Source organism: Heteronotia binoei, chromosome 18 (assembly GCF_032191835.1).
Source record: "Heteronotia binoei isolate CCM8104 ecotype False Entrance Well chromosome 18, APGP_CSIRO_Hbin_v1, whole genome shotgun sequence".
Classification (NCBI taxonomy): domain Eukaryota; kingdom Metazoa; phylum Chordata; class Lepidosauria; order Squamata; family Gekkonidae; genus Heteronotia; species Heteronotia binoei.
Window position 1 is genome coordinate 22,750,592 of NC_083240.1, and position 13,325 is coordinate 22,763,916.

The 13,325-nt window shown below is 48.0% G+C and overlaps 1 protein-coding gene across 7 annotated transcripts in view; it reads left to right on the top strand.

Moving 5' to 3' along the window:
• CAMTA1 (calmodulin binding transcription activator 1) overlaps nt 1-13,325 on the top strand; it is an 898,374-nt gene that overhangs the window by 822,999 nt on the left and 62,050 nt on the right. For 6 of the 7 annotated variants that reach the window (XM_060259691.1, XM_060259694.1, XM_060259692.1 and 3 more), the window contains exons 7-8: nt 3,132-3,272; nt 9,763-11,612. In XM_060259691.1, coding sequence (XP_060115674.1) covers nt 3,132-3,272; nt 9,763-11,612 — 1,991 coding nt within the window. The remainder of the gene's footprint in view (nt 1-3,131; nt 3,273-9,762; nt 11,613-13,325) is intronic. The other variant, XM_060259693.1, reaches the window with a different exon arrangement.

Sequence of the window (13,325 nt, forward strand, 5' to 3'; positions counted from 1 at the left end):
GGCCTGCTCCCTGGTTGTTTTAAGTTTGGCCTCCTTAGGCCCAGGGATTTCCAAAAGATTTTGTGAGCTGGAGCGCAGTGCTCTCTGGGGAACATATGGAGAGAGGCGGTCCCTAAGGTAGGCAGGTCCTCGGCCATATAGGGCTTTAAAGGTAATAACCAGCACTTTGTAAAGAACCCGGTATACAATTGGCAGCCAGTGCAGTTTCTGCAGCCTAGGCCGCACATGTTTCCACCGAGGTAGTCCCACCAGCAGCCTGGTTGCCGCGTTCTGCACTAGCTGCAGTTTCCGGGTTTGGTACAGGGGCAGCCCCATGTAGAGGGCATTACAGTAGTCCAATCTCAAGGTGACCGTCGCATGAATCACTGTTGCCAGGTCGCCTCACTCCAGGAAGGGGACCAACTGCCTCGCCCATCTAAGGTGAAAGAGGCGGATTTGGCAGTGGCAGCTATCTGGGCCTCCATTGTCAGGGAAGACTCCAGTAGCACTCCCAAGCTCCTGACCTCGCGCACTGGTACCAGTGGCGCCCCGTCAAAAGCTGGAAGGGGAATCCCTTCTTCTGGACTGATGCACCCTAGGCAAAGGACCTCTGTCTTCGCTGGATTCAATTTCAGCCCGCTCAGCTTGATCCAGTCAGCCACGGCTTGCAATGCCTGGTCCAGATCTACAGGGACGTTGGCAGCCCGGCCGCCCATCAATAGATAGAGCTGGGTGTCATCAGCATACTGGTGACAACCCAGCCCATATCCCCGGGCAATCTGGGCAAGGGGGCGCATGTAGATGTTAAATAACATTGGAGAGAGAACCGCTCCCTGGGGCACCCCACAATTAAGTGGGTGTCTCTGGGACAGCTCTCCCCCAATCGCCACCCTTTGTCCCTGACCTTCAAGGAAAGAGGAAAGCCACTGTAAGGCTAACCCCTGAATCCCTGCGTCGGCGAGGCAGCGGGTCAGCAGCCGGTGATCGACCATATTGAATGCCGCCGATAGGTCTAGCAACAGCAGTGCCGCCACACCGCCTCGATCCAGATGTCACCGGAGATCATCCATGAGGGCGACCAGCACTGTCTCCGTCCTGTGGCCCAGGCGGAAGCTGGACTGGAAAGGATCTAAGGTGGAAGCGTAGCAGCGACAGAACATGAAACAGCAGCAGCAGAACATGACAACAGTTTTCCAGAAAGGCTCCCAGGTAGATCTGCCAGGCTATTCAGACATCTCAATCTAGAATCTGGAGCCAAAGGCCGGGAAACCAGTTCAAAACCAGTGAGCAGTATGGGTGGCTGAAAGGGCAAAACACCAATCAAGTGAGGCCACAATAACAGGGGGCACAGTCCTCACAACACATATACTATTTTTTCCAGTCCTGCTCAAGTATGTTTTGTGGGCTTGCTGGGCACTTCAAGCTGTTTGTGGAAAACTGTATTACTTCTCCAAGGCTGGAAGTGGAGGATAATTCATTGGGTGTGTCTATATATGGTGTGGTGTCTATTGGCTGGTGCCTGTGGTGTCAGTAACCCCACCCCCATCCCTAGTGCAATCTTACACTATTTCAAAGGGGTTTTGTTTGTTAACTGTTTTGCCAGCAGCAATGTCCTGACATTTTTCAATCCTTTATTTTTTTCTTTTTAAAAAGGCCTTTTGCAGTAGACAAGGTGCATTCTTCCTCTTCTTAGGAAGAAAAAATATCTTCTGTGGCACCTTAAGGATTTACAAATGTATTGCGACAAAAGCTTTCTTGAGCAAGAGCCCACTTTGTCAGAGGCATGAACTGTTTCTCCAAAAGCTAAACCAGATGAGACACTGGGAGTTTTTGAACAGAAACCTCTGAAATCAGTTGTCAGGAATAGGGAAATAATGGCTTCCCAGGACTGCTTCAGATCAGGAAAATGGCACAGGGGTGGAAGAAGGTTCAAAGTCCCTTTCCTTGGTACTGATCTTACTGGGGTTGCCCATGAACTTGATAATTGGAAGCTCTGGGCTGAGAGGACTGTTGCTGTGAGCTCTGTTCCTGAAACTCCTGGAGTCTCATCCAGATTGGCAGATATGTATACAAAGACACGCGGGTCTCCTGGCCTCTCTTTGCAATAACATGCCAGCATGGAACTTTAGAGTGTGTCTGGTTCATCAGGACCTGGGGCAGAACTGTAAATGGCATAACATATAGTTAGACCCCCAAGAGTAATAGTTCATACATCTGGTGTAGTGGGCTCTGACTATAGACATTTCTACCTAAGTCCTTAGGGTGCAAGAAGACCACTGCTTTGGCGGCATCAGACTAACATTTCTTACCCTCTCCCCTTGAGCTTCCCTCTACCCCTTCATTATTGGTGTCTGGTTATTGAGGGATAGGACAGGTGGAGTAAAAAACCTATGGCTCAAACAGATGAAACAAAGATTGCACATCTTGTTTGCAGGCCTATGCAGCCTCAATTTGTCACAGAGCCATGTGGAGAAGAAAGAAGCTGTTTTAATTATTTTAACTATCTGTAATTTATTTGATGTTTTAGACTCTGCTGTAATCTGCCCTGGTCCTGTTTATGGGGAGGGTAAAATATAAATTGAAATAAATAAGTATGACCCTAAGAAGAGTTGCACCTTTTAAAGTCCTTTAAAGTCGGTGAGCTTAGATTGGAGTAACTCTGTATAGGACTGCACTGTTAATCCTTTAACTGTCACTCTGTTGGTCTGTTCCAAACCAGGCTCCTTGTTTTGTGATTACTGTTTTAAAGGACAAAAGATGTGTCCTTTAAAAATTGGCTTTATTTTTTGCCTCAAATGTACTAATAACAGGGTGGCCAGTTTCAAACAGCGAAAGTGAGTGAAACATCTTCTTTCTACACACCCCTGAGGCAAACTACACACCCCTGAGGCAAACTGAGGCTATGGGAACCTACAGTTTGCGTTTATGGGAGAGAAACCAGACATGAATCTCATCTTGTTTGTCTGAGCCTTCAAAGGGAAGGGATGGGGAAGCCTTTAATGGGAAGGGGTGATCCCACAGTCTGTACACAGCCTAAGATCTGCAAGCAGCTGGGAAGCCTTGAACTGGCTTCTGCCTCCCTTTCAGGGCTAGCTTTGGCCCATTGGCTGCCGTGCGGTCCCTGACAGGCCCCTCTGTCATTCTCTCCACAGTTCATGGCATCAAGTGGACATGCAGCAATGGGAACAGCAGTTCGGGGTTCTCAGTGGAGCAGCTGGTGCAGCAGATCCTGGACAGTCACCAGACCAAACCACAGCCTCGGACGCACAATTGCCTTTGCACTGGCAACTTGGGTGAGCAGCACAACCTTTGGGGTCAGGCTGGAAAGCACCAAGGAGTTGGAATGAACTATGCTATGTCACTCTCAACATTTCAAGACATTGTAGAGTTCCACTGCACATTGAGTGTTGTGAAGCAGGGGCTATTGGCTATGATGTATCCAGCAGGGGCTATTGGCTATGATGCCCTAAATGGAACTTTCAGGTATGAAGGCAGCATACCGTGCTTAGAAGAAAAGCTGCTGGGCTCAAGTTGATAGTGCTACCCCTTCATAGCAGTATGCCAAATACTTCCTATGCTTGCTTGGGGATAACTTAACCTGTTTGTAATCCAGTATGTTCTGTGGCTAAGAGCCAGCACTGCAGACAAATGCTGGGGCCAAAGCCCAGGAATCTCTCTTTTCACATCAGATTCAGGTTGGGGCAGCTGTGTTGGTCTGAAGCAGCACAACAAAGTTTGAATCCAGTGGCACCTTTAAGACCAACGAATTTTGTTCATGGTATAAGCTTTTGTATGCACACACACTTCATCATGTCAGTTGTTAAAGTTAAACAACAGAATAGTCTGTCACCCCTGCTTGGGAGTCCCGTCCCCCACCCCCAATAATCTGATTGGCTGCAGTCAGAGACGGGATGCTTGACTAAATGGACATTATGGTCTGATCTGGCAAAGCAATCCGGATGCTTTCTCATTGCTGCGGCCAGTCAGCAGGGCTTTGCCACACCGGCCACTTTTCCAGACCATCACACAGCTGGCCAACTTCTGCTTTCTGCTCTTCTTTCCTCCAGAACAGAAATTCTGAAGTCACTTCAACGGCCCATATCCACCAATATGCCCAAGGCTTAGCAAACTGTAAAGACCCAGTTGAGAATGCTCATGGCTATTTTCATGGCCTCCTTAGGTAGCCCCTGTGATCCAGTTTAGACAGTCAGCTCACCCCATAGGGAAGTTTTTCCTGGACTGTAACACTGCAGACTACAAGTAGGTGATTGTTTGCAGGAATGTCTGTCCCATTGCGGGGAGGAAGGGTGGACACAATCCTCCTAGTGTTCTGTGTACTTCTAGTATTCTGTGTACAGACAGAGATATTTTTCCTTAGGGGAGGGTTCCATCTTGCCTGCAGTACAACCCAAGAACACTTCTATCCTGTGTTTAGACCAGGGGTGGCCAAGCTGCAGCTTGGGAGCCACATGTGGATCTTTCACACATAATATGTGGCTCTCAAAGCCCCCGCCACCCTGTTGGCAGGCTTGGAGAAGGCATTTGTTTCTTTAAATCATTTCCCCAAGCCAAGCCGCCTAGCAGCTTGGAAAATGGATTTAAAGTTAAAGTTGCTTTCTTTCCACCTCTCTCTCCCCCGTCCATTTATTCCCTCCCTCCCTTCCTTCTCTCAAAAATCTAATGCTTATTCTATGTTGCTCTTACATTATGCAGGTTTGGCCACCCCTGGTTTAGACAATTAACATGCAGAGGCTGCAGTGAGGGGAAAATCCATGATGGAGGGTCTGTCAGGTGCTGTGGAGCTTGCAGTAGAAGCTCAGCAGGTTGGATGCCTTGCTCACAGGCATGGGTTGGAGGCAAGAAATGCCTGTGCACACAACCTGTGGGTCAAAACCCTCATGGTCCTGGGAATCAGGCCATTTATTTATTTAAAATATCCGCCCCCATCCAAAAAAGAGATCCAACATAATTCGCAAACATACCTGCAGCAGCATAATAACAGATAGGAACAAACTGAATAATCCTTGATTAGGTACCTAAGCCCAGGGGAGGGGCCATGGCTGAGTGACAGAGCATCTGGCAGAAGGTCCCAGGTTCAGTCCCCAGCACCTGCAGTTCAGAAGCTCAGGGCCTTGACCTAAGACGCTGGAGAGCTGCTGCCAATCAGAGAAGACAATTGACCTTGACAGACTGAAGGTCTGACTTAATATAAGGACACTTCATGTGTTCACATGTTTGTCACATCAGATTAATCCCCCAAATGGAACGGAACAAAATATCCAACAGTCCATCACAATTACAGGCCAATTCAGCAACAGAGCGTTTGAAAAAGAATCCCAGATCACAGCTTCCAATTGAAGTCCAAAGCCTCTTACATCCCCACTCCTCAAAGCCTTTTGATTGTTTCCCTAACCTTCACTCCCAGGACCTGTGGCTGTAGCTTGGCCTTTTGTTGGGGCCGCAAAAATCCGCCAGTTGCTTGCAGGTAACTGCACCCCCTCTAACTCATCACCAGAACTGAAAGCTTTCCAGGGTCAATGGATGAAAACAGGGCTTTTTTGGTGCAAAAAGCCCAGCAGAGACTCATTTGCATATTAGGCCACACCCCCTGACACAAAGCCAGTCATGACTGCCTTCCTGCTCAAAAAAAAGCCCTGGGTGAGAACATGGCTCTTACCTATCTGGAAATCAGGCACAGACGTATTCTCCACACCCACACACACACACACACACACACACACACACACACACACCAGCTCCACAAGATATGCAGGCCCATTTTCTAGCTTTTCTGGCAGTGAGATGAGTTCAAAAAATGTTGCTGGTTATGCACCGAACGCTCTTTGAGGAAGAAAGTGCCTCCATAGCTTCCAAGCCGCCCTGAGCCTGCTTCGGCAGGGAGGGCAGGATATAAATTAAAAATTATTATTATTATTATTAATGGGCCAGAGATGTGGCAGGAGTGTGGCAACAAATAAAGCAAACCGAATGGAATTTGCAGCCCAGCCTGACAGCCAAGCAAAGGCTTCTGGGGTTGTAAGGCAGGGTATGATACCCAAGCTAGGGAATTAGTCCAGGAGCGAAGCAGGCAAGCATGTACAGAGAGGCAATTAGGGTTGCTAACTCTGTCTTGGGAAATTCCTAGAGATTTGGGGGCAGTGCTCTGGGAAGGTGAAGGAGCTCAGCAGGAATACAGTGCCATAGAGTCCACCCTCTAAAGCTGTCATTGCTTACAAGGGAACTGATTTCTGGATTCTGGGAAGGCCCCACCTGGAGGTAGGCAACCCTGGAGGTAGCCTGGCATTCTCCCTTAGTAAGAAGGGTGAAAAACTGCAAAGGAATCTGCAGAAAGATAAGACATTGTTGAGTTCAGTTTGTTCTGTCGTTGTACAAGGTCCCTTCCTTCCCATTTTGTGCATGTCCTGATTCACCACCATGGGGGATGGGGGTGATTCTGTTTAGTACAAATAAGGTTAACTCATGTTAGAAAGTTTACTGCAAGACCCTCTACAGCAGGGGTGGCCAAATTGTTTAACTTAGAATAAGCATCAGACGTTTGAGAGCTGCAAGAGAAGAATGTCAGATGTTTGAAGGAAGGAAAGCAAACAGGTGGGGAGAGAGAGGTAGAAAGAAAGCAACTTTAACTTCAAATGCATTCTCCAAGCTGGCTGGTGGGGTGGTGGAGCTTAGACTCCTGAGCCACAGTCTGGCCACCCTTGCTTTGCATCAACATTCAGCTACTTAAGAATACTCTTCATTGCTCTTTATCACTCAGCCTGGACCCTATATGGTTTGTATGTTTGCAGAACTCTTTTCTTTTAAAAAGCAGGAATCCTAGTCTTCAAGGTTGTGTACAGAACCTTTTGAAACTGCAGATCAGCTGCAAGAAGGCCTCAGCCAGTGCTTCCAGTGCTTAGAGGCAGGGCCAGATCTATGGGGGGCAGAGGGGGGTGCTGGCCCCGGGTGCCAACGGGGGGGGGGTGCCAAATTGGGTATGGAGTCCGTTGTATTATATGGGACCATAAGATAGAATGGCCCATAAGGGAGCGTCATTTTTTAATTTTGCCCCCCCCCCAAAAAAATATAGATTCAGTCCTGCTTAGAGGGCAGAGCTCATGTGCCCTTCATAGATTTGTCCCTTTGATTTCATCTTCGTAGCCTATGTCTGCCCCTTTTCTGTTCTCTCCAGAACTTCAGAACATTCACTAAACAAATTATGAAAAATAAATGAACATATGCCGATTTCAGAGATTTCTATCATTCTTCGTGGTCTTTAACTCCAGACATAGTAGCGGTTCTGCATCTGGGTGAACATTCTGCAGAAACCCCCAGAGCTAACCTTGCTGCAAGTTCAGTCTCCCTTGAGGAGCAGAATGTAGCAGTCCATGCTGAGAGGGGCAGAGAACTGTGCTTCTCACTCTGTCAGTTCCCAGGCCTGAAACTGGACTGAAAGGGTCTGGGGCAGGGGTCCTTTACTAGAAAAATAGATGGCAAAGCTCATTAGCATAACTCAATAGCATATGCCATCTCCCCCCCCCCCAAGACAAAAGCAACCCAATGCAAGAAAGGAGAGCCCTGGGCAAGCAAAGTCGGCTTGGGCTGGCTAGAGATCCAACCAGTCCAAGCAGACCTTGCTCTCCTGGGGCTCTCTTGAGCTTCCCCACCCGCCAAGTCATAAGGCCAGCAAGCCACCTGCCACCCAAAATCACATAAGAAGTGGAGAAAGGGTGGTGTGGGTTTCTCCAGGGGTTAATGAGGGCTGCTGGGGGTGTGGCAAAGCCCCTGGTGGCCAGCTGGCTGCCCGCTCTCCTAATCCAGAAGTTGTTATGCAGCTGCACCTACTATTCAATGGACAAGGTAGGTGGAGAGGAAGAGGGGGAACCGTCAGAAAGGTTCAGGAGCTGTGCTCCTGTGAGCTCCTACTGAATATGAGGCCTGGTCTGGGGTGAAAGGCAAGAGATGTCAGTCTTCGGAGATCCATTTCCTTACCTCCAGGATCCGTGGACATTTAGGGAAGACAATTTAGACCTGGGCCATAGTGCTGTGGCAAAAGGGTTAACTCTTAACCCCTATGGTTACTTTAAGCCCTGGTCACGAAAAAAGACAGGCATAGTACAGGTACCTGCCCTTTTCTCTTCTGAGGATTTAAATAGCCCCATGGGAAGGGTGAGATTTCTGATCAGGAATAATGTATGGGAGCAATGAATCCCCCACCCCAGCACCAGCATATCACAGCTGGCTTTTTGCATCTAATTTACATGTATCCAGAGCATCAGTGTGGGATCTCGATCCAAGTGGGAGGCGGATACACTGTGCCTTCATTGTACATGCCTTATAAATGTATGCACATGAACACTACGACATCAGTGTTCTCACATGTGCATTTATAGGCACATATAGTTTTGATCTGTGAGAGGATCTGGTCAGGCAGTTCTGGGGGGAGGTTTGTTGTTGTTTTTAAGCCTTTAACCAAAATCCCAAACACATTTGTGGCTTTTACATGCAGTCATAGAGTTGATTAAAACAGCAGACAGTGGAAAGCATTTAGAAACACATAATATTGCTTCCCCCTCCCCCAGGGGGGATATCAGGCAGCAATCTTTGGGGAAAGAATTAGGGTATATTATTATTTTATCTGTGAAATGTCAGATGATATGGTGAGCACTGCTCCCTCAAGTTTCATTCATAATGCTCCCAATCCTCAGGTTGTATTCCTTATAACTGTATTTCGTAGTCATACCTGGAAATTGCATGGCCTCTCCCTAAAAGATTCTTCATTAAACAGGCTTTCTGTCTTGCATGAAATCCAGCATTTTGAAAGTTGAGGTAAGCGTAAAAAAAAAAAATCATAGCCAAGCCTGTTAGTTTATTACAAAAATCCAAACAATACTTTCATTAGGACTGATCAAATTTAACAAGACTATGAGCAAACTTTGAAGATACACATAAATCCAGGCTGGATATTAAATGCAAAAGGAAAGTGAAGGTATTTCTGAGACAGTATATGCTGGAAGCCCCTTCCATATTTGGTTCAATCTTAAAATGGCAAAACTGACAGCCTGGTGCGATAGATCTCAAAATGCACCAGTGCATTCTGGGACAAAGAAACCAGATTCTTCCTTGGAAATGTAAAAAGCAGCCATCATGTCTTTCTGGGACTATTTGTAATTCCTGGGTCCCTTGTAATGTAGATAACAGAAGTTAAGAAAGGCATGGTGGTCTTTAAGCTTGTGAAACTAGAGGTTGGAGTATTTGAAATACTATGAGACAGACAGGATTGATCCGGCTGGAATAAAATATAACAAGAGAAAACAGATGCTTGGGAAATGAGCCTACAAATGTATAGAACAAATGCCAGAGAATGCAGCAAAATATTAGATCAAAACATTTCTGTCTGCAACATTAAATAGAGAACAAAGGGAAAAGAAGCACACAGGTTTCAATTGGCAAGGGCAGAAGGCCAGATATACCCCATGTGCATATCCAGTCTGGTTTATCTAGAGCCTCGTGCTGCAGTATTTAATATGGCAGCTTGAAGGGGGTGTTCTGGGTGTTGAATCCTAGCATCTGGGCAGCAGTTTAAGCCCTTTAGCCCTCGGCAGCTTGCTTTCTAAGTATGCTGTGGGCTTCCTCTATGTACAGCCTGGTTTAAAATTACCAATCTGCTTTGACAGATTATTTACCTTATAGGGATCACAGTGGCACAGGCAAACAGCAGTGCAATCTTGGGCTGGTGTTGTGTTCCAATGAATGAACCTAGGTTTCTTTTCCTCTCTGGGACAGGCGCAGGTAGCAGCGTGCACCACAAATGCAATAGTGCCAAACACCGCATCATATCACCAAAGGTTGAACCGAGGTCGGGCGGGTACAGCGCTCACTCCGAGGTGCAGAACAATGACGTCTCTGAAGGCAAGAACGAGCACAGCCACGGCAAGTCCTCCAGCAGGGAGAAGAGGAATGGCAAAGTGGCAAAGCCGGTGCTTCTCCATCAGAACAGCACGGAGGTCTCCTCTACCAATCAGGTCGAAGTTCCCGACACTACCCAGAATTCTCCTGTGTCCATCAGCAGTGGATTGAACAGTGATCCAGATGTGGCAGACAGTCCAGCAGTCACTGGGGTCTCCAGCATGGCCGTGGCCTCAGTGATGGGCAACTTGTCACAGAGTGCCACAGTCTTCATGTCGGATGTTACCAGCGAAGGCGTGTACACCATGTCGCCCACCACTGGCCCAAATCAACACCTCCTCACTTCGGACACCACCGCGCAAGGACTGGTATTGGCTGTGAGTTCAGATGGCCACAAGTTTGCCTTCCCAACTGCCAGCAGCTCGGAGGGTCTGTCCATGTTGCCTGCCAGTGTCTCAGAAGAGCTGGTGCTCTCTACGACGCTTGACAGCAACAGGAAAATCCCAGAAACCACCATGAATTTTGACCCGGACTGCTTCCTTAACAATCCCAAGCAGGGACAGACGTATGGAGGAGGAGGCCCCAAAGGAGACAGCATTGGCACCAACATCAGGCAGTCGCCCACGACGGAGCGTGGGTTCAACTTCAGCGCGGTCCTCACCAAGGAAATTAAAACCGAGGACACATCCTTTGAGCAACAGATGTCCAAAGAGGCCTTCTCTTCCTCTTCGTCATCCAACTCGCTCACCCTTACAACCGGCTCCGGTTTGCTTCCCTCCGGAGGAGGCCTGAGCCCAAGCACCACCTTGGAGCAAATGGACTTCAGTGCAATTGACTCCAACAAGGATTACGCCTCCAATTTCAATCAGGCCGTCCAGAGTCCCCACGTCCATCAGACCCCTTCCCCCAGCTTCTTCCTGCAAGATGCAAGCAAACCTCTCCCGCTAGAGCAAAACACCCACAACAACTTGAGTGACACGAGCGGTTCCTTCGTCAACCCTCTTGGGCTCCCCAATGTGAAGACGGAGGCCTCCTCCCAAAACACCTCCAACTGCAATGGCACAGTGGAGGCCCGGATCGAGTCCACCTCTTCGCTTCAGCTCATGCAGTTCCAGGCAAACTTTCAGACCATGGCAGCAGAAGGGGAAGTTCCGATGGAGACCTCACCGCAGGTGGAAGGGAACGAGAATCTGCTGAAATCAGGGGACCTCCAGACTTGCAGCACAGAGCACTATATGCAGCCTGAAGCCAACGGCACCTTGAGAAATGGGAACAATCTGCCTATTCTCCAGGGGAACATGGTGCAAGGCCTCTACCCTGTCGCCCACCCAGGCTTAAACAACTCCTCCAACATGGAGCTGAGCTTGGACCACTTCGACATCTCCTTTAGCAACCAGTTTTCCGACCTTATTAATGATTTCATCTCGGTGGAAGGCGGGAGCAACACCATCTACGGGCACCAGCTGGTATCAGGGGAGACTGCTGGGCTCTCACAGCCGGAAGACGGGAACCGGGCTTCCTACAGCCAGGCGGAGATGTGCATTCCGTGCTGCAGCCCCCAGCAAGCCAACCTGCATCTCAGCAGCACAGAGAACGGGGCCATGGCGTACATGCATGTGACAGAGGTGGTGTCAGCTGCTGCTGCGCAAGGCACACTTGGGATGCTCCAGCAGAGCGGGCGCCTCTTCATGGTGACAGATTACTCACCAGAGTGGTCTTACCCAGAGGTGAGGCTGGTTCAGCTTTTTAATCCTTGCAGGGTTCTTAGCTCCAGGTGCCTTATCTTATGGAAGAAAAATAATGATATATCTAAACTTCTGCTACAGGGGTGGCCAAACTTACTTAATGTAAGAGCCACATAGAATGAATGTCAGATGTTTGAGAGCCACAAGACATGAACATCAGATGTCTGAAAGCAGATGGAAGGAAAATAGATGGGGAGGGAGAGGTGCAAAGAAAGCCACTTTAATGTTAAATACATTCTTGAAGCCACCAGCTGGCTTGGTTTGGAGAGCCACACAATATGTGTGAAAGAGCCACATGTGACTCTTGAGCTGCAGTTTGGCCACCCGTGTGCTAACCCATTGGCCTGTCAGCATATGCTGAGGTCCAGTTCCCATGTTCATCTCTGATGCAGGAATACATGCAGCTGTACAGAAAGCCAGTCATCTGCATCTTCCTGCAGAGTGGGAAGGAAGACCCTTCCACTCACTCATCTTCCATTGTGTTTTGGATCAGCTGGAGATGAGCATGGTAGGATCCTTCTCACTACCTGCCAGGGCAAAGCAGGCAAAGTGGGAAGACAGGCAGGCAGACTGGTTGACCAAATGGAGGAAGGCTCTGCCTCTGCCCAGAGCATCTTCTTGTGTTCCAGAGAAGATGGGCAGGAAAGCAAATAAAAAAACCACAGGTCAGGAGAGGGGTCTCCTTTCATAGAGTGTTCCAGTCTTTCTAAAGTAGTGTGTGAAGCAGTGTTAGGGAGAACTTGATCAAGGCTTACTAAACTTTCTTGTATTGACAAGATCTCCACCCTCAAGCCCCTTAATCCATACAGCTCTCTGTCTCCCATGCTGATCAGATCCTTGTAGCACTGAGGGAAGTTTCCAGACATGAGAAAGGTCTAGCTCTAGGACCTATGTGGAACACTCAGTATCCCTGCAGGTTTTGTCTCACTGGTTTTCCGGACCAGCTAAGAACAATCATTCTTCCAGTATCCCCCTCCCTGACAGTGGAAGGACCTCTTTGGTTCCCACTCCTTTTGAGTAGCAGGTTTGGAGCTCAGCGGCGCTGGAAGAGTTGTGTCGCTAAGCCTTCTCTTTCTGCAAACTATTTTGAGAGTATCTTTCTGCCTTTCTGCCACATGGGGGCAGCAGAGCAGCAGCAAATGCAACCAAGCCTTTTTCTTCAGAGATGACAGAGGAACACACACTCCCCCAAACTCTGTATATACAACTTGGGTAGCAAAGCCTCTCTGAAATCATGCTCTTATTGTTTGGTTCCAGCCTCAGACAGTTAAACTGTTTTGTACTCTAAGAGTCAAAGTAGACCTTAGGTGAGAGACAGAGCTCAGAATCTCCTGGCACCTTTTAATAGAAATAATCCATGGGAGGCTATAAATTTGAGTGGAGTAACTGGAGTGGGGGGGATCTTTTGCTGTTTTCCGTTGAGCTATTTGTTAACCCAGAATCATTCTCTGCTTTTCCACTCTAGGAATAAATTAATACAGATAATCAATAAAGATTAGTATTGAGTGGGGGGGGGGTGTAAAAAAAAAGAGAGCAAAAGAAAAACAGCCAAAGGGGAAATAGTTCAGTTCTTTCTAGTTCCACACACTGTTCTTTCCATGGCTGTTTTCATATTTAAAAAAATGGAAGTGGGAGCCACATAAACCTGTTGCAGTAGAAATAAAAAAGAATCTTGTGGCACCTTTTAAAGACAAA